Raw genomic sequence first — 20902 nt, 5'->3', positions numbered from 1 at the left:
TTTTCAGCCTCTTTCATAATTCTCTCAGGCTGGGTGGGGAGCTGTGTTTTTGCCAGTGCTAAGGCTTAGTTGTACACTGTGGATTTAGCTTTGAGCACTGGCTGTAGCAGTGTTGTCTTTTGGTCCCCTGCACAAGCAGTTGGCAGTGCTGGGATGGGGCTGCAAACAAGAAGAAAATACATGAAGTAGCAGTGAGGGAGGAGAGAAAACATGTGTGTTTACTGGAGAGAGACTGTGACAGGAACAGATCAGGCAGGGTGAAAGGGGGAGATGGGTTTAGGTGGGTAAGACTTCCATGGAGAACTGGGATAAAGAGGCCTCCTTATTCTGAGCTTAAAATGTTGGAAGGACAAGAGCAAAGTCTGATATTCCCCTTATGCATCCTGGCATTCTTCCCAACTTTGTAGTGTCAGCTCTTGCAATTCTTAAATCTCAGCTTCTGGGAATTGGACAATTCTGCATTCATCTAAACTTTTGTTGTAAAATGGTTTTAGCCATCATTGTTGAAGACAACAATCTGAACAGTAAAGCTTTGATGCACTGGAAAAATCCGAGAGCAGCATGCCTTTAAAAAGGCAGTTTTATTGGTATTCTTTAATTACTTTAAATGGTTCTTGTTTCAGAGCAGAGTTTGAGATATTTCCTTACCTTAGAAACTCAGTGATCAAAGGAATTTACTCCTCACATTTGGGAAGTATTTTGGGATGCTGGCTGAAGGACTGTGTGGAGAGAGTCACCTTTGTGCTTGCTTCCAAGCTGAGGGTCCTGGCAGAGTGCTGAGGAGGCAAGGAGTGTCAGCAGCAGTGTGGGCACAAGTGTGCAGCTCAACAGCCTGGAGCAGGCTCTCCATGGACAGAGGGGGACCCCATGGAAGAGCAGGGCTTGGCAGGGCAAAGCTGTGGTGCTTGTCCTGGTCCTGATGAGGAGGCTCAGCCTTTTCTCCACCTTGATGCTCAATAGCTTGGTGTTTCTCTGAGCTCACCGAGGTCTCCTGCTTTCCTAGCTCAGTGCTGTGTGGGACTGCAGACTGTTGTTTTGGGCTGTACTTGGGCCCTGCAGCTGGGACAGCCCCAGCTGTGCTGCATCCCTCCTCTGGCTTTTCTGGCAGAGGTCACCCTGCATCCAGAGGAGCTGGCATCCCGCAGGCTGGAGTGATGTCTGCCTTTCTCAGGGGTGGGATGGCTGCTGAGTGATGCTGCCTGAGCTTGGCACTGCTGTCCATAGCTGCTGAGTGAGCTGCTGGCTAGTTTGAGCTCTGTCCAAGCTGCCAGAGATCAGCACATGTACAGGGGTCTTTGTGCATGTTCTTTCCTGTGGTATTTCCTCCTTGATAGGTAAGCAGCCCTCCAGAGTCCTGACTGTTCAGGATAGTTCATCTAGGTTATCTGCACTGGACACAGAAATGTGTGTATCTGATGAAGTCCTGAGCTTGTGTTAGGAAACCATGTGTTGTTATCTAATGCTATAAATAACTAGATATTAATAACTTAAAACATGACAGTAATAAGTAATAACAGAAGGAACAGATAGGGTGATTGCATTCTCTTGCTCTTTGAGTGTTCAGATTGCAGACTGTTATGTTAAGCAGAGGTTTTTTTAAGTGATCTCTTAGGTCAGCCACATTTGCAAAATGTACATCAGTTCTGTAGTGTATTGCTCAGGAAGGGTGTTGGGGAGTGCTGTTTGTCTTCTGACCTTTTCCTCTCATTTCCAGGGTTATGATAACACGGAGAGCAGTGTCAGAAAAGCCAGTGTATTTTGCCTTGTGGCTATTTATTCAGTAATTGGAGAAGAACTGAAACCTCATCTCGCACAACTCACAGGAAGCAAGGTACAGGAGTAATGTGTCTCTGGTGTTTTGGTACTGCAAGCCATTCTGCTGGCTATTACTAGCAGCAAGACCAGTGGCTTCACTGGAGCTCTGGGTCGGGTTCCCTGAACTCTATTAAATCCTCTCTCTCACCCTGACAAATGCCACAGGAGCAGCACTGCACCTGCTCAGCACTGTGAGGATTTGAAATCCCACTTAGAAAATCTTAATGGTGTTTGGAGATTGGTTTTGTGATACATTTGCTCTTGTGTAACTGCAGGCTGCCTCTGAGCAGGTCCTTCTCCAGCCACGTTTGTCTTCCTCCTTTGGCATTACATCCAGATGTGATTGTGGAGTGAGCTGGCTCAGCTGGCTGCTCTGGCTGAAAACCAGATCTGCAATACAAATTAAGTAGCTTTTAGTCTGCTCTGTGGCCACACAGGCATCCTCATGGAGAGAGTGGTGGGAGTGCATGGGGATGGTGGGAGAGCAGGTCCTCTCAGCAGCAAGTTGTGATTAGGGCTGGTAGAAATGCAAGTAAAGCTTCACTCTTAACAGCAGGGCACGTGTGTCCCTTCCATTCTGGGACAACAGCAAGCTCAAATGACCCTTCAAAGGACTTTGTACCCTGGAGTAAGACTAGCTGCAAAACTCAAATTCTGACCTGATGCTGCAAGTGAAACCAAGCCCTTAATTCAGCTGTGTCCTTTGGACCAGAATTTTGTGTTGGTGTTTGATTGCATTTCAGAGCTCTCAACTAGCCACCACAATTTTTTTTTCTGCTGTTTTAAGTCTTCATACCCATGATTTCTACACAATTTTAAGATTAATTCTGCAGGTTTTGTTTCTGAAACAAATATGTGCACATAAATAGCTACTTACTTCAGAGGACTGCATTCATTTTGAAGTCATAATTTCTTTCATGGGTAAGGAAGTGTGGTATAGGCCAAAACAATCTGAGACTAAAAACACTTGGATTTTATTTCTGTCTTGTCACTAAAAAAATTACAATTATGCCTTCAAATTGCTCTGCAAGGAGACAGCTATGTGTGCTGAAGTTTATATTTGGGATGTTAGGAAATCCCCATGTAAAATGTTGTAGAGAGGCTTTATTATTCCAGTATCCTAGGTGCCACAAACATAGTCCACCACATCACTAACTATAAACATGTAAGTAATTCTTCTGGGTTTATGCAGACTGCCTGCCTGTTTAAAGTTAAATGTTAACATGAGTCATTACAGGATCTAGAGTTTAGGTGGCAAGGAGGAAAAAGAAAACAAATCCATGCAAGGGAAGTATCTAGTCATAACAACTGCAATTGCACTAGATGTACCACATTAGTGAAGATATAATGTCATTGAAAAAGAACATTTTATACAACAGGGAAATTTCAGGGTGTTTCCTAGGAGGGAGACCCTTGGCTCTTGGATCACCAGTGTGCCTGCAGCCCTACTGACCTCTGTGGGAATCCTGCTTGACCTGGCCTGGCTGCAGGATTGAGGTCTGTGAACTGATGGCTGCTGAAGTGAAATGCAGGAGGCTTTTCTAAATCCCATTAAGTCTGTCTGTAACTTCAGTGGGACTGGGCATAGCCTCTTGTCTCTGTTCTGAAATATGGTCAGATTTCTTGCTTTTCCTCCAGAGTGCCCAGTGTCAGCTCACCCCAAAATGAGCTCACTATGGAATGCGAGTTTTTACATTGGCAGTCAGCTTTTTCCCCTCTGTTTTTTTCTGGCCTCTTCTCCTGATGTTTCTTTCTTTCTTTCAGATGAAGCTACTAAACTTGTATATAAAGAGGGCACAGACCACCAACAGCAACAGCAGCTCCTCTTCAGATGTTTCAACGCACAGTTAATGGAGATCTGTGGACATATGTGTAGACTTAGAAGCAATCAACGGTGCCTCTCAGAGACCTTTCTGCTACTCTTCACTGGCGCGCTCCATCAGCTTAAGGAGGCCACGCAGATATTTATTGCAATCAGTATTTTAGTCCCTTCAAAGCTTTTATGTAGAATCTTACTGGTATTGAATGTAAAGGAAGCAAGGTCTGTGTCGCAGTCTTCATTAAAAGTGAACATCAGAAAGCCATACTTAAACATATTTGTATAGCCTGCTGAAATCTCAGAAATATGTTTAGGTTAGCATTCTAACACTGAGTCCGAGAACCTGGGCACATGTAAAAGTCAAACAAATCTTGTTGGTAGAGTTCATACCCAGTTTTGGTTTCTCTGTGTTAATTACCTGCTCTCTCCCCTCACCCATTCTGGCTGGGTCCTTCTCTTCTTTCAAGTCTTGTGTTCCTGTTCTGTATTCCCTGTTGCAGCTTGCCTGACTTGCAGGGCCCTCCATGGGGAGATCTTTGCAGGTATGGCTGTGATTCCAGCCTCAGATGCTTTAATACTGAGAGATACCAAGTGAGTAATGAAAGTAGGTTCTTTTTAAACATCTGAGTTTTGTACATAGTTCTGACAGACCCCGGATGGGCTGATCTCTCTGTAACTGCTATCCAGCCAGCTGTGCTGTGCATAACAGCTGGGCTCTTGCTCTTTTCATTGACTTTGTAAATACTTCTCCCCTCTCAACCCATTTGGCTCTTTCATATGTTCAAAAGACTCTCCAGGTTACCTGTTACTCCCCAAAGGGAACCTGAGACCCAGTTCTGGGACCGGTATGTGCAGATAGGATAGTGGAGTTGGGTGGGTGGGGTTGGGTTAGGCTCTGAGTGTGTCAGTGGGTGGGCAGTGGGAGCTGGCACAGCTGTACTGCAGTGCCAGCTGTTTTCCTTGAGATCTGTAGCATCAGAGGGCTGATTTGCTGCTCTGACTGACCCACTGATGCTGGATGGCTTTGTCCCCACAGCTCCTTTGCACTTTGGGCAAAATGTTCATCCCAGAGGACAGAAAGGGTGTCTGAATCTGAACAGAAATACCCCATGGAAGCACCTCTGAGCCAGCTGGGACAGTCCTGAAGACCCTGCAGTGCTGTTAACTGCCCTTAGAAGCCTCCTTTGTGCCATCTCCATGCACAGGCTTGCTGAGTGCTCTGCACTTCAGAAGAGTGGGGTCCCTCACTGGGCACTGCTGGCAGCAGGGTGCTCTGGGTGAGGTGTTTGCAGCCTGATGACACAGACCAGGGCAGAGGCAAACCAGCAGCAATGAGATACCCCACAGCACTGCCCTTCCCTGAACAAAGACCCTTCTTTCTGCACAGGGGGAGCTCCCCCTGGCTCTGCCTGTAACCAGGGAAGGCAGGAGGTTCCTAATTAATGTGCTGGGTTTGGCCCTGGGCTGGATCCTGGCTGATGGGCATGCCCACCCCAAACCTGCCGTGGATCCCAGCTGGGGTTTTGGGGTTTTCCTTGGTGATGCAAAAGGATGGTGGACTTGCAGCTTATGGCTGCAGCTGTGGTGATGGATGTGTGTTCCCTTGCTGCTCTCAGTGCCCTGGAGTCTCTCCAGCTTCCTCCATCTCCCCTTTAGGGAGCTGAAGGGACACCTTGGGAGCACACTGAGAACATGAGACTCCATTACTGCAGCAGGGGAGGGTAAAGCCCCTTCCATCAATGATCCCTCTGTGTTTCAACCCCATCCCTGAGGAGTTAGGCTGGGAGCTGACACTTGGTGCCAGCTTTTCTCCCACTTCTCTTCTCAGGAGGGATTGGGGCTGGTGGGGACTGTGTGTCACTGGGCTGCAAAGCCTGTTGGTCCCTTTCCCTGCTCACCTGAGAGCAGGGGAGGTGACCTGCTCTGCTACACACGTGTGAGGCTTTTGCTGGCTGCAGGGCTAATTCCCTCATCTTTCCCAACCAGTAATGCTATAGCTGGAGAAACCATGTGCTTTCCTGGGGTGGGGGATTCCCCCAGGGTCTTTCTGCAGGCTCAGAAAAGCCATCCTCACTAAAGGGGGAGGATTGGCTGCTCCATGGTTCGTGTCTGCCTTTCCGTGGACCATTTCTTTTCCACATCTTTCTGTGTGCTTGTTAGAATGCTCTTTTTTAATTTTTTTGAATGCTTCAAATTTGATTTTAACACAAATTTATTTTTCCTTTTGAGGAAATACTCAGTTGACTTGTTGGCAGCAGTTAAGCTGTCTTGTTTGAATTTTTAGTAGTGGGCTAGGTTTTTTGGGGGGGGTGTTGGCTTTTTTTTTTTTTTTTTTTTAATTGTGCTCTTAACTGCTTTGTATTTATGCTTCTCTTTCTCCCCATCTCAGCTCAGCATCTTCTGTTCCAGTTCTGGGGTTCAGAAGGTCAGCATAGCTGACCAGGTGGTGTTAGTCCCTCCCAGCTGTGATGGAGCTTGGTCTATCATCATTTGCTGTTGGTTGGTTTTGATTTTTTTTCCTTTCCATTGAATGGCACACTGTAGCAAATCTCCAGGAATCGAATTCCTTCTGAAATGATTTTATATGCTTTATAAAACCCTGTGGGTATGCACTGAGAGTGAACGCACTGTACGGCCCTGACTCCGCAGTCGGGGTCTGAGCTCGTCCTTGAGCCGGCGCCTGCGGCCAGCCTGTGCTTCCCTGGGGCTGCAGGGGGATCAGGCCTTACTTCCTGAATCAGATTCAGTTCTCTTTGTCAGCAGATGCTCATTAATGTGCTGCTTGATTTCACTGCGTGAGTGGAGGACTGTCCATCCTTGGGGTACTCTAGGGTGTGTTCTGCCTGTCCACAGTAGGAGCATTCTGCTTGGGTATTTATAAATCATCGCCGACAATGTACATAGTGGGGTTCTTTAGTATGTTGAACATGACCCAGTTTTTATTTTGTGTTTCCTTTGAAGTACTCAAAGGGCTAGCTCTGAATGTCACCTCTCTGATCTCCGGTTTTGACTTCAACAAGCTGTACAATCATCTTGTTTTCTCTTCAGCAAGCATAAAGGTCTCTCTGGCTACAAATCACAGTGTCCACGCACGCTTGCAGAGGAAGGTCTGCATGCTGCAGTGCCTCACTGCTCCGGTGAAGCTTGTGTTCACCTTCTCCTGGCAGTAGCCACCTACTGCAGCTGCCTTTTTTTTTTTCTTGCTGCCCATTATGCAGGGCTTCAATTTTTCGTACCTTTAAAAAAAAGGAAAAAAGAAAAAAAAAAAGAAAAAAAAGTGTATTTTCTTTGCCCACCATGCTTTAAAAATCTGAATGGGAGAAAACTCTCAGCAGACAGCAGCTCTTGGCTGCAAGGTTGCCGAAATCTCAGATGTGGATGTTTTTTCTGCCATTGGCTGCACCAGTGCTCCGTGGGCATGGGCAAATCCCGGCTCCATCTGCCCCACAGGTCTACGTACTGTAGTTCTCATGTAGTTCAGAAATACCGAGGCATGTGGCTTTCTTAAGGTACACTATGTGTGCTTGCCTGGATTACAATACAAGACTGTCTTTTTAATTGCTTATTACTAGCTTACCAATAACCTGTATAAGTAATGTAACTTGCATCTTTGTCATCAGAACCTTTTCTCCCCACCCCTTTATTTATCAAGCATAATATTACATATTAAGGGACAGAAAAATAGACCTTTGTAGTACACAGCAGGACGTTGCTAACAATGTTTTAAATGGGAAGTAAAAAACGCTCTGAAAAATGCCAGCCATGAGAAATGACTTTGTTGGCACCGTGTTCATGCGCATGTATTTTTTTTCTATTTTTTCCGCTTTTGTCATGTTACATCCATATCTGTATTTATATCTTATTTGTTTCACTTTTGAGTGTATCATGGCAATTGTACAGATGTTTTTTGTTAACATTTACGTGATAGAATTTGCTAAAAAAAAAAAAATTAAAATAAAACCTTTTGAGTTTGCCCTAGAGTAAGTGGAGGTTGGGTTTCTTCTTGGGGGAGAAACATCAAAGTAATTCACTGTCCAACACAGCTCCTTATTGCAACCTGTGCTTGTAGATGATTTGGTCTTATTTGACACAATTGTGTTTGAAAGCTGATGGTTGTGCAAAGTCATTTAACTCAGGGAGGAAGGGCTTCAAAGAGACCTGTATTCTGAAGCTTGTTGAGAGAATTACAGAGGTTTTAAAATACATGGCTGTAGAAATTTGGGTGATGAAGCATTTGGGGAAGTGAAGGAATGCTGGGAACTGCACAAGTCTGTGTGCCTGGTACCAAATGACAAAGAACTTGAATTGTCTGGGCAGCCTGAGCACTCAAGCACTTGTGTGTTTTCCTGTGGGAATAGTAACTCATCACGATTTAAACACCTGTAGTGAAGCAAGCCCTGCCCCAGGTCAGCCCAGGGACCCTTCTGCATTGAGATTCAGGGCTGGGCTGGGAGCAAGGGGCAGTGCTGGCTCTCCCTGCTGCAGATCTTGCCCCTGTAGTGGCAGGGTCTGTTTTGACTCTGCTGTGTGCCAGAACAGGAGGAGGGAAGGTCCATCCTTGCCCAGTGACCCTGGCTTCTTCCCAGAGCACTTTCCATGTGGTTATGCAGAGAGAAAATTAGAGGGGCTGAATCCCAGCTAGAACTTAATCTGGCTGTGGCTGCTGCTGTAAAAGACAATAAGCAATTAACAGCCAGAGGGGGAATCCCCATCCTTTATTGCATGCACAGGAAACATAGTGACAAAGGATGAGGGAAAGGCTGAGGTATTACTGCATGAAGCAGATCCTCCTGAGTGCCATCACAAGGCATGTACAGGACAGTCAGGGAGCCAGAGCCAGCCAACATTGGTTTGTGAAAGGCAGGTCCTATCTGACTGACCTGATCTCCTTCTGTGACAGGGTGACCCACTGAGTGGATGAGGGGAGTGCTTTGGATGTTTTCTACCTGGACTTTGACACCATTTCCCACAGCATTCTCCTGGGGACACTGGCTGCTCATGGTTTGGACAGGTGCTCTCTCTGCTGGGTTGAAACTGTCTGGATGGCCAGGCCCAGAGAGGTGGTGAAGGGAGTCAAACCCAATTGGCAGCTGGTCACCAGTGGTGTTCCTGAGAACTCAGTGTGGGGGGCACTGCTGTTTCATGTCTCTATCAGTGATCTGGATGAAGGGATCAAATGCACCTGCAGTCAGTTTACAGACAATGCCAAGTTGGGCAGGAAGGCTCTGCACATGGATCTGGCAGGCTGGATTGATGGTCTGAGGACAATTGTATCAGGTTCAATAAGGTGAAGTGTCAAATCCAGCCCTTGGATCACAAACCCCCAGGCAGTGCCTCAGGCTGGGGCAGAGTGGCTGGAAAGGTGTCCAGCAGAGAAGAACCCAGGGGTGCTGGATGACAGTGACTGAACATGAGCCAGCTGTGCCCAGGTGGCCAAGGAGGCCAGTGGCACCTGGCCTGGATCAGGAATAGTGTGGCCAGCAGGACTGGGCAGTGATTGTCCCTCTGTGCTGGGCACTGGTGAGGCTGCACCTCAAATCCTGGGTTTTGGGCCCCTCCCTGCAGGAAGGACATGGAGGTGCTGAAATGGAGCTGTGGAAGGGTGTGGAGCATAAATACTGAAAGGAGTGGCTGAGGAAGCTGGAGGTGCTTAGTTCGGAGAAAAAGGCTCAAGGGACACCTTACAGGTCTCTACAACCAGCTGAAAGTGGCTGTAGAGAGGTGTTCTCTCCTCCCAAGTAACAAATCATAGGAAAAGGGCCTCAGGTTTCACCAGCAGAGGTTTAGATTAGATATTAGGAAAGAAATTCATGGAAAGGGTTGTCCAAGGCATTGAACAGGCTGTCCAGGGAAGTGGCTGAGTCACCATCTGTGGAGGTATTCAAAAAAAGTAGATGTATAACTTATGACATGGTTTTATGGTGGACTTGTCAGGGCTGGGTTAACAGCTGGGCTTGGTGACATTAGGGGACTTTTCCAACCTAAATGATTCTATGGAATTTCATGTGTTCTTTGGGATGAGACAGAAGAGAGTTTGTTTATTGAACCACCTGAAAGTATCTGTGCCTTGTATCCCCTTTGTGATGAAGTCCCTTGTCCTCAGCCACATGACTGAGCTGGAGGACAAGGAATGGCTGTAATCCCTGGTTTAGAGGGTTTTGCTGAGCTCACCCCTGTGGAGGAGGACTGGAGTCACTGCCAGCCATTAAAGGTAGGTAGCAGATTCCTGGCAAGTGTGAAGACTTGCTGGAAGCACTTACAGCCCATTCTCAATTCATTTCTCTGTCCTGAAGAGTCTGAGCTGCTGCTGCTTCTTTCCTCTGCATTCCCCCTCAGATGATTTTGTGACCCCTTCCCTCCCAATAAGGGAAGTGCCAAGGAGTGACTCAGGACATGTCAGCAGAGTTGCACTCCTGGACCAGGTAGGTGTCTTATCTCAATTTTCTCCACTCAAAGAGTAAGATATTTTGGTTTAACCCCCCTCAGTTGATCAGTGGTAACTGAAGTAATTCCACTGCTTCTGATTGTGCAACCCTCATTTACCCTCTCTGAGCAAATATCACACACCACTCTCTTCCTTTCACCAACCCAATACATTTTTCCTGCTTTGCCTTTTCATACATTTCCATGAGGTATGGAAAGGGCCCACCCCAGCAGCTGCAGTCCAGCCCTGGCAAGGAGCCTGCTGGGAAGAGGCTTAGGGTAGAAATGAATGTAACACTGACCCAGGGAGGAGAGGGCAGACCATAAACCAGGGCTCTCAGAGGGTTGTGTGGTTGTATAGGTCCAGAGAAAGGCCATCCCTGATTGTGATCCCTAGTCACGGATCCATTTGTGGACAATCAGGATTACAGCCAGGATGTGCATGTAAAAGGGGCTGCAGAAGGCTGGTTCAGCAGCAGGGTCAGCACCTGAGTGCCTGACTGAGCACAGCCTTCCTCTGCCAGCAGGATGGGAGGGCAGTGACACCCACTGCAGCCATTGTGCTCCTGCAGCACAGGAGATGCTCACATTTCAGATTCTGCCTGGGGATCTGACTGCAGCCCAAGTCTTGGGAAGTACTGGCCTGAGCCAGGGACTCCTCTCTGCACGGCTCAGGGACAGAGGGAGTGGGTGCCTGTCCCTTGGGGCAGGCAGGAAGCACAGGGTGATGCTCATGGGGTGTACCCCACTGAGGGAGCTGGGCCACAGGACTGTGCAGAGGCAGTGCTGGGCACAGGGAAAGGCAGGAGCTGCTTTGGGAGCAGCAGAGGGGATGGTGAGGGCAGTGTAAACCAGACCCAGCTAACACGGGGCTGGCGGGATTACAGGGTGCCTGGGAAGCTGCTCACAAACACCTCGAGCACAAAGCAGCCCTCCAGAGCTGAGGGGTAATGAGTAATTAATGAAGACAGGGATGAAATTCATAATGACTCAAAAATGTCCGAGATAATGAAGTCCTTTTCTTTAAATCCACCTTTAACAAGAAAGCTAAGGGAAAGGATTTAGATCAATTAAGAAGTAAAGAAAGGCAATCTTGTAAAAATAGCTATTGACACAAGCAAGTGGGGGAACAGCTGGAAAGTCTTGCCATGGCAGTGTATAAAACAACCGTGTATGGCAGAAAGACACCCATAAGTGACAGCAGGTACAGTAACAGCCAAGAGGAGCTTCAGCATCCATTTAACAAATCACTGCAAGTGCAGCAGGGGGCTGGTGAAGGGTCTGAGCTCTGGGAGTCCATGGTGAGGAGCAGCAGCGAGCAGGGGTCACAGTGCATTCCTGAGGGATGCAGCAGCCCTGTGTGAGCATCAGCAACCACTCCTGGGCAAGGGATACACAGTGCCCCTCAAAGGCAGGGCCCCCACTACATTCAAACTTACCAAAGCCCAGGGGACACAAAAGAGGCTGCAAACACTGGAGCTGCCCCTAAAACATGTTCATTACCTCCCTCTTAGAGGAAATATTTTTGTCTCTCTCTGAATACCACGCAGCAGGAAACTTGGGATATATTCCTTTCCTTGTCCTGGTAACCAAACTTCTTAACAACCATAACCCCACCTCTCTCCTCACTGCCTTGCTGAGGAATTGCCCCTGTAGGCTCCATTGTGCCTGGACCTGTCTTCTGCCCCCTCCACGGGTGCCCTGGTGCAGGATCCTGCTTCCCCTGTGCCAAAGTTCTCATGGCACAGGCTGGGTGGGCTCAGCTTCTCTGGGTGTTGGTGCTTGGCACCAGAAGGGTTAAACGGATGGCCCTGTCACAGGGGCAGTTTCTTGACTGCCGGTCTATAAATAGGAGCTGGGTTTCTAATCTGCTTGTCACTTGTTTCCACTCCCTGCCAGTTTTTTCCTGCTTTTTCCTGCAAAGAGGTACCTGCAACTGCTACAGTTTGCAGCCCTGCAAACCCTGCTGGGAGAGGATGGGGAGCAGCTGAGTCCTGCCCGATGAGACTCGGTGTCAGTCCTACTCCAGCCCACCCCTGGTAACACACACAACAAAATAAAAAAAAAAAAAAAGGAAGGAGAGAAACCAACCAAGCCCTGCCCTAGGAGACACTCCAGGGTCCTGGTTTCCCTGCCTTGCCCCTCCAGAGCTGCCCCAGAGCCATCCCCTTTTGGGAACCAGGTGAAGCCCTGGTTCAAGCACTGCAAGCTGATGTGGTAGACCCGGTTCAGCTCCCTGGATGAAAAATCCCTCTTGGTGGAGAGGGAGCAGGGAGTGGGGGCTGACAGCATTTCTGGTCTCCTTGCAAGTCTCCAATCTGCTGCGTATCCCCAAGCCTGCATCCCCTGCCCTATCTCCTCCATCTCTCCAACAACAAGAGCAACTCCATCCCTGCTGGGCGACAGGCTGTAAATCCTTGTGAGGACTTGCTGGGAGAAGGGACTGGGGGTTTGCAGAGAAGGCCTGGGAGGATAAGCTGGCTTCCCACTGGGGTGAAGAAGACATGGGCAGGTTGGAGAGAGGCCAGAGATTAGCAAGGACATGATGACTCCCAGCAAGCTTGACCTGGGCTGGATAACAGGCAACAGAAGGGGCTCAGGGAGGCATAGCGCAGCCCTCAAATATGCAAGAGGCAATTCCACAGGGGGGTTAACCTCTTCTCTGGATAGGGCAAGACATTTTGGGTTTAGCAAGAAAAATTTAGATGAGGAAAACATAACAATCAGAGTAATAAATTGATTTCTGCTGAGAAGGTTATTCATCCTGCTTTCAAATCAGTGAGGTCCTCCTAGTTATGATCATCTTGTTTCCAGGCCTAATTTTGCAAGGGGGTGATGTGATCAAGCATGTGAAGGAATAGAATCCTGTTGTTTTGACCTATTGCATGTCAGTCCACTTAAACCTGAAAACTCAGCTTGGACAAGCTTCTCTGTTGGTGGACAAGGAACAGACTGGAGGAGAATTGGCCAGAAAGTGGGAGGTTCATTGCATGTCTCCTCCTGAGCAGTGTCCATGCTGGGTCAGGTGTGTGTCCCCACACTTTCCCTGTGTGCCCACCTCGAGCTTCATTGCTGCCGACAGACGGACACTTCCCAAGGCTGCTGACTCACTGAAATGGAAATGTTCTCCCAAAAAATGCTGAGTTTAATAAAATTACTAGGGATCCTGCTGGCTTCCCTGACAGCTTGGCTCCCTGCCCTGCATTTGGAGTAGCTGCTGGGAGGGAGGTTCATCTTGGCAGCCAAAGAAATGTGATGCTCAGGGCTCCCAGGGTGATGGCTCTGCTGAGGCTCTGCCAAGCCAGGGCACCCTGGTGGCACCTTCAGCCTCATGTCCCCCTGCACTCTGCCTTGCAGCTGCCCCTGGTGCTCCATGGGCTGTCCTCCACGGAACATGTCTGGTTTCAGACACCAAACTAACCTTTTTTTCCTCACACATTTTGCACCCCACCTGCCCCCCTGCACCTCTTCCCCTGGGAGGATGGAGAACACCCACCCAGAGTGACAGTGGTAGTAATTTATTCCTCTCTTGCAAAAGACCAACTCTTCTGGCCAACAATAAGAAATAAATGGAGCTGGGTATTTGCCCTGTAGAGCCAACCCAGGTAAGCAGAAAGCTCCAGTTGCTTTTGCATTCCACTGATGATGGAGAAGCACCTCCAGTCTGACCCAGTTTGGCTCCCAGCAGCATCAGCCTGAACTGTGCTCACCTGAGCCCTCAGGCTCCCCAGAGGTGGGGCCCTCACCTTCCTCCTCACTCAGCTGTGCCCTCTCACCATGAAGCCCAGAAAGGGCTCCTTATGCTGTTCACCCCTTTTGCTGTTCACCACTTCTTGCTGCAGCTCTCTGTTTTATACCTGGCTGCAGATGGTCCCTGCTGAAGGCCCATGGTGGGATCTGTCTCTGAAAGTTTAGTGCAGCTTTTCAGAAGTCCCTAGAGGTTTTCCTTTCCAATGAGCTTCTTCATCATGCTGGTAAGCCAAAACTGCTCCTGTCAGCTGGGGCTGGGAGCCAGGAGGTGATATCCTTAACCTGTGCTGCTGAGAGGAGCCTGTGCCCTACCCTTGGCTATTCCTGGGTGGTCAGCCATAGGTGATAGATCCAGGGTTTCTTCTGGGACAAACCCTTGCTGGTGGGAGGTGGAGACAGGACAGCCCTTTTCTTTCTGAGCTAGAAGCTGAAATCCAGCCTGCTCCAAAATAATGCTTGGAGCAACTGGGAGTACTGCAAAGGGAATCTTGAAAGGGATCTTGGAATAATCTGTGATAGTTCTGCAACCAGGGAAGGGGCCTTGGCTTTCCTGAGAGCCATCAGGGTTGCTGTGGGGAAGGGATGCAAGCTTCACTGCAACAGGCTTCAAAAAGCCAAATCCCTGTGATTTCTCAGCTCCTGCCATGCAGCATGGGAGCCAGAGGCCCCTTGCATCCCTCTGGGACACGTCCCCAGCTGGGAGCACTCCCTGGAGGGCAGCGCTGCTAGGATGTGGGAATGCCCTCTCAGTGGCATTTTCCCTGCAGTCATTACCAGTGGTGTATCCTCACTTGTTTTGGCTTTTGGCAATCACTGTATTTTGGGCAAGTGCTAAACATTAACTTACATTTGTACTTAATAACTTGGTGGTGTGTTTGGAACTCAGTGCGGAGGGAGGGGACACCCTCAGTCCCTTCTCCTGGCCTTGCCAAAGGTTTAGGGATGCCAGAGAAAGAGAGTGCACACCATCATTCACTGAGCCCACACCTATGCTTGGCTGACAGCAGTCAGGTATCCACCAAGTCTTGTTTTCATCCACCAAAAATCTTTGGTTTCCATGATGATCATAACCAGGAGGACCTCACTGATTTGAGAGCAGGGTGAATAACCTTCTCAGCAGAAATCAGAGCCCCGGAGGGGACCGGTATGTACAGGAATGGCATTAACAACTAATCCCCTCTAATCCAAGATGACATCCTTATCACATGAGGGCATAAAATGCAATTAGACTTATATAGTGCTATCTCCAGAGCACTAAGCAAATATTAACTAATCCATCTTCCCAGTGCTCCTGTGGTGACAGCCCAGTTGCCCTGGATGTGCAGATGGAGAAACAGCAGCATGGAATGCTGCACTAACAGGGTCCCTTTCAGGAGAAGGCCTCGCAAACTCTGCATCCAGGAAAAAAAATCAGCAAAGCAATTTACAGTCACTGGGAGATCTTTTGGGGACGTGGGGCACATCTTCCTTCAAGGCTCCTGTTATCAAGGGCATGGTGAGTTTTCTGCTGTTTCTCAGCACTCCCAGGATCCCTCCACAGCTACTACATATCTGCAGGGAGTTAAAACACTTGTTCAGTCATGGGCTTCCTCCATTGCTGAAACACATTCAAATTTTATCCAAGCATGCCTTCAGCTCTGTTTGTGTTAGGGTTTGTTTTCTAAGCTCATGTCCCAGGTTCCCCCATCTCATGGATGCTGCAGAAGGCACCTTTGCCAGGGGGAGCCTCCCCTTCCCTTGGCTCTCCCAGGTTAACTCGCCCCAAGATGGGAAATGCAGCTGATGGTCCCTGCCTGTGTGGGGTGGTGCCAGTCCCCTTGGGACTAAAGCCAGGGTGCTGTGCACCCTGAACTGAGCACTTCCACCCTTGGTGCCAAGGGCACCTGGGGGTGGGCAGGGAGCTCTGCCTCAGCCCTGGTGCACCAGGCCTTTCAAGGCACTGGTTTTTCCTTTAGAGCCTGATTCCCTTGGAGCAGCAGTGGGGGATGTGATCCTCTTATCACTGTTGGTTAGCCTCGGATGCCCTTGACAAAGAGCTGCTTGTGATGGAGGAAGACACTTAAAAACAGCCACCACCAGTTTCTCAAGGCCTTGGGATAAGATTGTACTTCTTGGGCTGGCAGTGCTCTCTGCTTTAAAAGCAGTTGGATGCAATTAAGTGTGAAGTACAAATTCCTCGACCAGTCTCTAAACTCAAAGACACCCACAAAAAGGCCACTGGCATTTGAAGGACAGAAAATTGAATAGGTCCCTCTTTGGTGATGATGTTCCCTTGACTTGAGGTCATCACCCTTGAAGCTCAACACACATTTACCACAGGGCCTGGAAGAGCTGTGTAGTGCAGGGTGAGGAGAGACAGTCTGTGTCCTTCAGGTACTCCCCAGCTCTGGGTCTCCTCTCCCTGCTGAGAGCTGCTCCCACACCCTTCAGGAACCAGTCAGTGAATGTTGTCTTTTACTTTCCCTTGGGTTACTGGGACTGAATGAAACAAAACAGTGAAGGTTAGGACTCGTGGGTTTGTTTGCTTTATTAATAAGGTTCCAGATTTTCTGGAATAGAAAAGAAGATGATGTATGCAGAAAATGTCAGCAAACATTGTCAGGAGGGAAGGAATGCCATCAAGGCAGGAAGATGTGGAAGAAGTTCATGGAAAGCTGTTTAGACACTGGCTATACCCTCAGTGATATCCATACCTCACTAGGCTGAGAGCAGAATCCATCCCCAGCCCTCCCTTGGCTTCTTCCCTCCCTGCTCCCCACACTGTGCTGGCACAACTGCTCTACACTGAGACTGAGATCCAGGGACTGATCCATCTGAGAAGCAAACTGAAGGAAAAAGAAAGGCATTTTTTCCTCTCCTGAAGAAAGAACAATTCCCAGAGGGAGCTGCTCACCTCCTGGTGCTGCTGGTACAGGTGAGGGAAGAGGGACAGTGTGTCTTGCAGGTGGGTGGAAGCGCATGGGGAGGCAGTGCAGCTCTCGGGACAGGGCAAGGTCACCCCAGAACCAACTAGGGACACCTCAGTTGCTGAGAAGTGGGTGCCACAGCAGGTTTCTGCCTGCTGAGGAGCTTCTGCTGGCTCTGTTTAGGGTGGCAAAAAATCTCTATGCTGAGAGGTTGCCTTCAAACCATGATGCAGTTAAAACCCACAAATGTCCAAATGTTGGCATGCTCCAGAGCAGGGAGCAATCTTTGCCCTTTTAGAAAGCTCACCTGACACTTCTTTTCTAGCTTTATAGTGCTGCCAGTGAACTGCTGGAACATGCATGACTTGGCCAATGTGTCCTCTAAAAGCCATTGAAAATGTTCCCTTTCCTTGCCCGAGGGCCCCTGGCTCCAGAGTGGAAGGGTTTCCTCCCTCTGCTTCTGGAGCTCAGGCTGCTCAGATTAAATCACGTATTGAAAAATTCCATAGCAGCTTCCGACCTCAATGAATAGCATATTCAAGGCCACTGGAAGGCTGTAGCATTTGTGTAGTTCAATGATTTTCAACCATTATTTTTATTTTCAGTAGAGATGGGAATCCCCCAAAAGTCCCATCTGTAGCCAGCTGGCCTGTGGAGTGCAGTCACTGTTCCACTAGAGGGGAAATGACATGAGGAGCAACCTGGGCCCTTGCAGGGTCTCTGGGTCACAGGTTGCAGCATGACCCCCTCATCCAGGAGGAGCCAGGGGATTGTTCTGCAGCTGCTGGCATCTAAATCCCCACAGGTGAGAGGCTGCAGAGGAAAACTCCTCTGGTCACATTCATCCATGCCCAGCTGTGTTGGGCTGGAGCTGGCAGAGATGCACCATCAGGCTGGATCCAGCAAACAAGGGATGGCCTACAGCAAAGGACAGCCCACAGGTGAAACAGAGCCTCAGGCCACCCCAGGGGTGACAGCAGGAAAAGAAGTTACCTTTATTAAAGCACATTTCTCTTCACTCCAAGGTCACAGTCTGATTGTTCCCAACTCCTGCTGCTGAGCTGGGATAACACCAGGTGTGCCACCCACAGCCTCTACCAAGCGACATCTCCCCACATCATCGTGTGGCTCACTGCTTGATTCCTAGAGCTGGGCAGTTAGCAAGCTGCTCATGTAGGCCATCCCTCCCCTTTTGTAAATATTATCACAATCTAGCCTTTTTTTCTGGAATTCCCCATGGATTCCCAGTCTTACTGTACACTGGCACCAATGGTTCAGACAGTTCTTCAATGCAGCTTATTTTTGGATTGCTGGATTAAAACCTTGTAAGTTTACTCACTGCTAAGGTCAGAACAGGCCAAACAAGAAACTTGCAGGAAGAAAAACTTCAGAATAATGTATTTTATGCTTTTGAAGAAAAAAAGCACAAAAGGCAGGTATAATGATAAATCAACATGCTAGCCACTTCAAATAAGTAGAAACTATTGAAAAGCAGCTATGATGATTAGATATAAATCTGACTGCTTGACACTACTAAGTGTATATAATCATCAGACTGTCACTTTGGGTTTATTCTATTTATTTATCATAAAAATAATGGTCCTGTCTCACCATTAATAATCCCCATGACTGCTACTGCCCACACCAGGTGTTATGAGCTGGACATTGCTGGATGAACTCAGCTTCCCCTTGAGTGTTACCACCTCTTCTTCTGTCAAGAAGAGACCCTTCCCAAGAGATGTTTGTAAATTGTGGCCAGGTTTCTTATCCTTGTTTTGATAAATGAAAACAGGTGTTTGGCAGGATTCATCTGATTCGTCTTCAGTGTTTATAGCGATGGGATCACACTAGCACAATCCAGGGAATTCAGGATGCTCTGCACCCTATACTAAAAAAATATTTATAATAACTCAAATAAGGAAGGCAGAGCTACAGTGAAACTACTACAACCTTAGCCTATTTCACACTAGTATTTATATTTTTCACATCTTCACTTTATCTACAATAATCTGTCTTCAAGCCTACAAATTTCTTTTACAATGGGCAACATGTATCTATAGCACAAGGCTCTTGACTGAATCATTCTGTGGTAACACAGTTATTTAGCTGATGCCTTATAAACAGACATGTCAGGAGGGGTTATTCCATTCCCTGCTCAGGGTCAGCTAAGAGCAAATCCACGTTGAATTTCAGTGTCAGAGGAACCCCTGTCTGAGATGAATGAGCAAAACTGTTTTATGGGCAGAGTAAGGCTGCATTTATATGAAGACATGCAGAGGTTGGGCATAACTTTGTGTCATCCTGGTTCTAGAGAGGGGAATGAAGATGGTTTTGTGTTAGACTTTTTAATCTCAGTTAATTGATTGCCAATTCATCTGATGCAGTTAATGATTTGGAGAAGTTGATGGCATGTTTGTCTCAGGACGTAATTATTTCTGTCATTCCTTCCTCAAGCTGAAACTAAATGTTGGTTAATTGGCACTGATTGATTAAAGTAGAACAATAGAAAAAATTCCCTCTGAAAGTCTGCACTTGTCTTTGCTATGAAATCCAGGAGTGCTTCTAGCCTGAGACAAAATCCTGCTGAAGACAGCAGTTTCTGCTCCATACAGTGAGCTTTAATTTTATCCCTGGTATCCGTTGTCTCTTTAGTCCAGCTGCTGTTGGACAGTCAGACCTAGAGGAGGCAAGAAATGGGTCATTTTTGCCATGCTGTAGCCAGCAGAACTGAATAGTGTGCATCTGAACTGCTGCTGACCTCCGCCAACTACATCATGGGAAAAGCTGAAGTGATGGCCCCCAGGAGGGCTGTGCAGGGAGGTTAGTTATTGCACTGTGAAAACAAACCCACAAGCCTTCTTTGGCAAGTGCAGGTGCAGCAGTTTTGTGCTTTGGTCACTGGGATTGTCTTATTTGAGGGTATTCATTCAAATAGTCTGTGCCCTCAGATGCTATCCCGTTCCTTCTGGGAGTCTTTATCCACAGCACAAGTGGGCAGATGATTTGTGTATTAGAGACTTGAAATTGGTGATTTCAAGTCTTAAAAAATTTGGAAAGTACAGCATCTTAAACATTGCCCTGGGTTGTGTGGGAAGGTGCTGAAATTGTCACATTTCTATTGGTCCCACTCTGGTTATTGTAAAGTTATATCAATGTGCCCACTGTTATGTGGAATATAAAGACTCTAGGATAGATATTAAGATATCAGGAAAAGGTTCTTCCCCTAGAGGGTGACTGGACACTGGAACTGGCTTCCTGGGGAAGTGGTCACAACACTGAGCCTGCCAGAGCTCAAGAAGTGTCTGGACAATGTCCTCAGGCACATGGTGAGATTCTTGGGATGTCTTCTGCAGGAACAGGAGTTGCACTCGATGATCCTTGTGCATCCCTTCCAACTCAGGATAGTCTGTGTTTCTGTGATTCTTCTTTCACATGCAAGGTTTTGACGTTCCTGTAACTTGACTATGTTTTGTCAAATAGTTCTGAAGTTTACCCCTGGATGCATAAGAAGAAAACGAAATCACAGACTTCAGTACTGCATGTCCCACCTTGAAAGGGATGGCTTCTCCATGGCCCTATTGTATGGCTGCTGAGGAGAGCCAGACTGGGCCTCATCACCCCGGGATTTATTCACACATCCACCACTGTTCTTGGTGATGTCAGCTTGCCCTTAATTTTCCTGCAGTGTGAGGTGACTTGGTCATTACCTAATGGTGATGGGATATTTGCAGGTGTAAGGTGAACACACACTCTGCACCATCTATATGAAGTTAATACAAATGTATTAACTCATTAATACAAATGTGTTAACTTGTCCCACAGGACTTGCAGAGGCAAGAGAGGACACTTTGTATAAGCAGGAAATCTGGGATATCCTGGGGGAGAAAGGAATATTGAGGAAATAAATGCATTTTTAACTAGCAGTAGAGGTCAGTCTCCACTCACCTCACCTTACCTTACCTTACCTTGCAGGGAACTTGGGAGGCCTCATTATTTGACTTGGGAATTGCTCTGCAAACACAATAAAAAAGAGTCTTAGAATTTGTTTATAAAAATTAAGGGAATAACATGTTATTAGAATAATTGTACAAATTACTGCCACTGCAAAATTGCTTTTATGTACAAATATTCCAGTTGGGAATAATTACAGTCAGACTACATGTAGCTAATAAAAGAAAACCACACTCCC

The 20902-nt window shown here is 47.7% G+C and overlaps 1 protein-coding gene across 1 annotated transcript in view; it reads left to right on the top strand.

The window, feature by feature from the left end:
• The window catches only part of CLASP1 (cytoplasmic linker associated protein 1), a 170684-nt gene extending 163070 nt beyond the window's left edge, over positions 1–7614 (top strand). The window contains exons 41-42 of the mRNA XM_054515484.1: positions 1715–1831; positions 3580–7614. Coding sequence (XP_054371459.1) covers positions 1715–1831; positions 3580–3666 — 204 coding nt within the window. The 3' untranslated portion in view covers positions 3667–7614. The remainder of the gene's footprint in view (positions 1–1714; positions 1832–3579) is intronic.
• The last annotated feature ends 13288 nt before the right edge of the window (positions 7615–20902 follow it).

The sequence above is a fragment of the Molothrus ater genome, chromosome 7, assembly GCF_012460135.2.
Source record: "Molothrus ater isolate BHLD 08-10-18 breed brown headed cowbird chromosome 7, BPBGC_Mater_1.1, whole genome shotgun sequence".
In the NCBI taxonomy this organism is placed as follows: domain Eukaryota; kingdom Metazoa; phylum Chordata; class Aves; order Passeriformes; family Icteridae; genus Molothrus; species Molothrus ater.
This window is presented reverse-complemented; position numbering and strand designations above follow the sequence as displayed.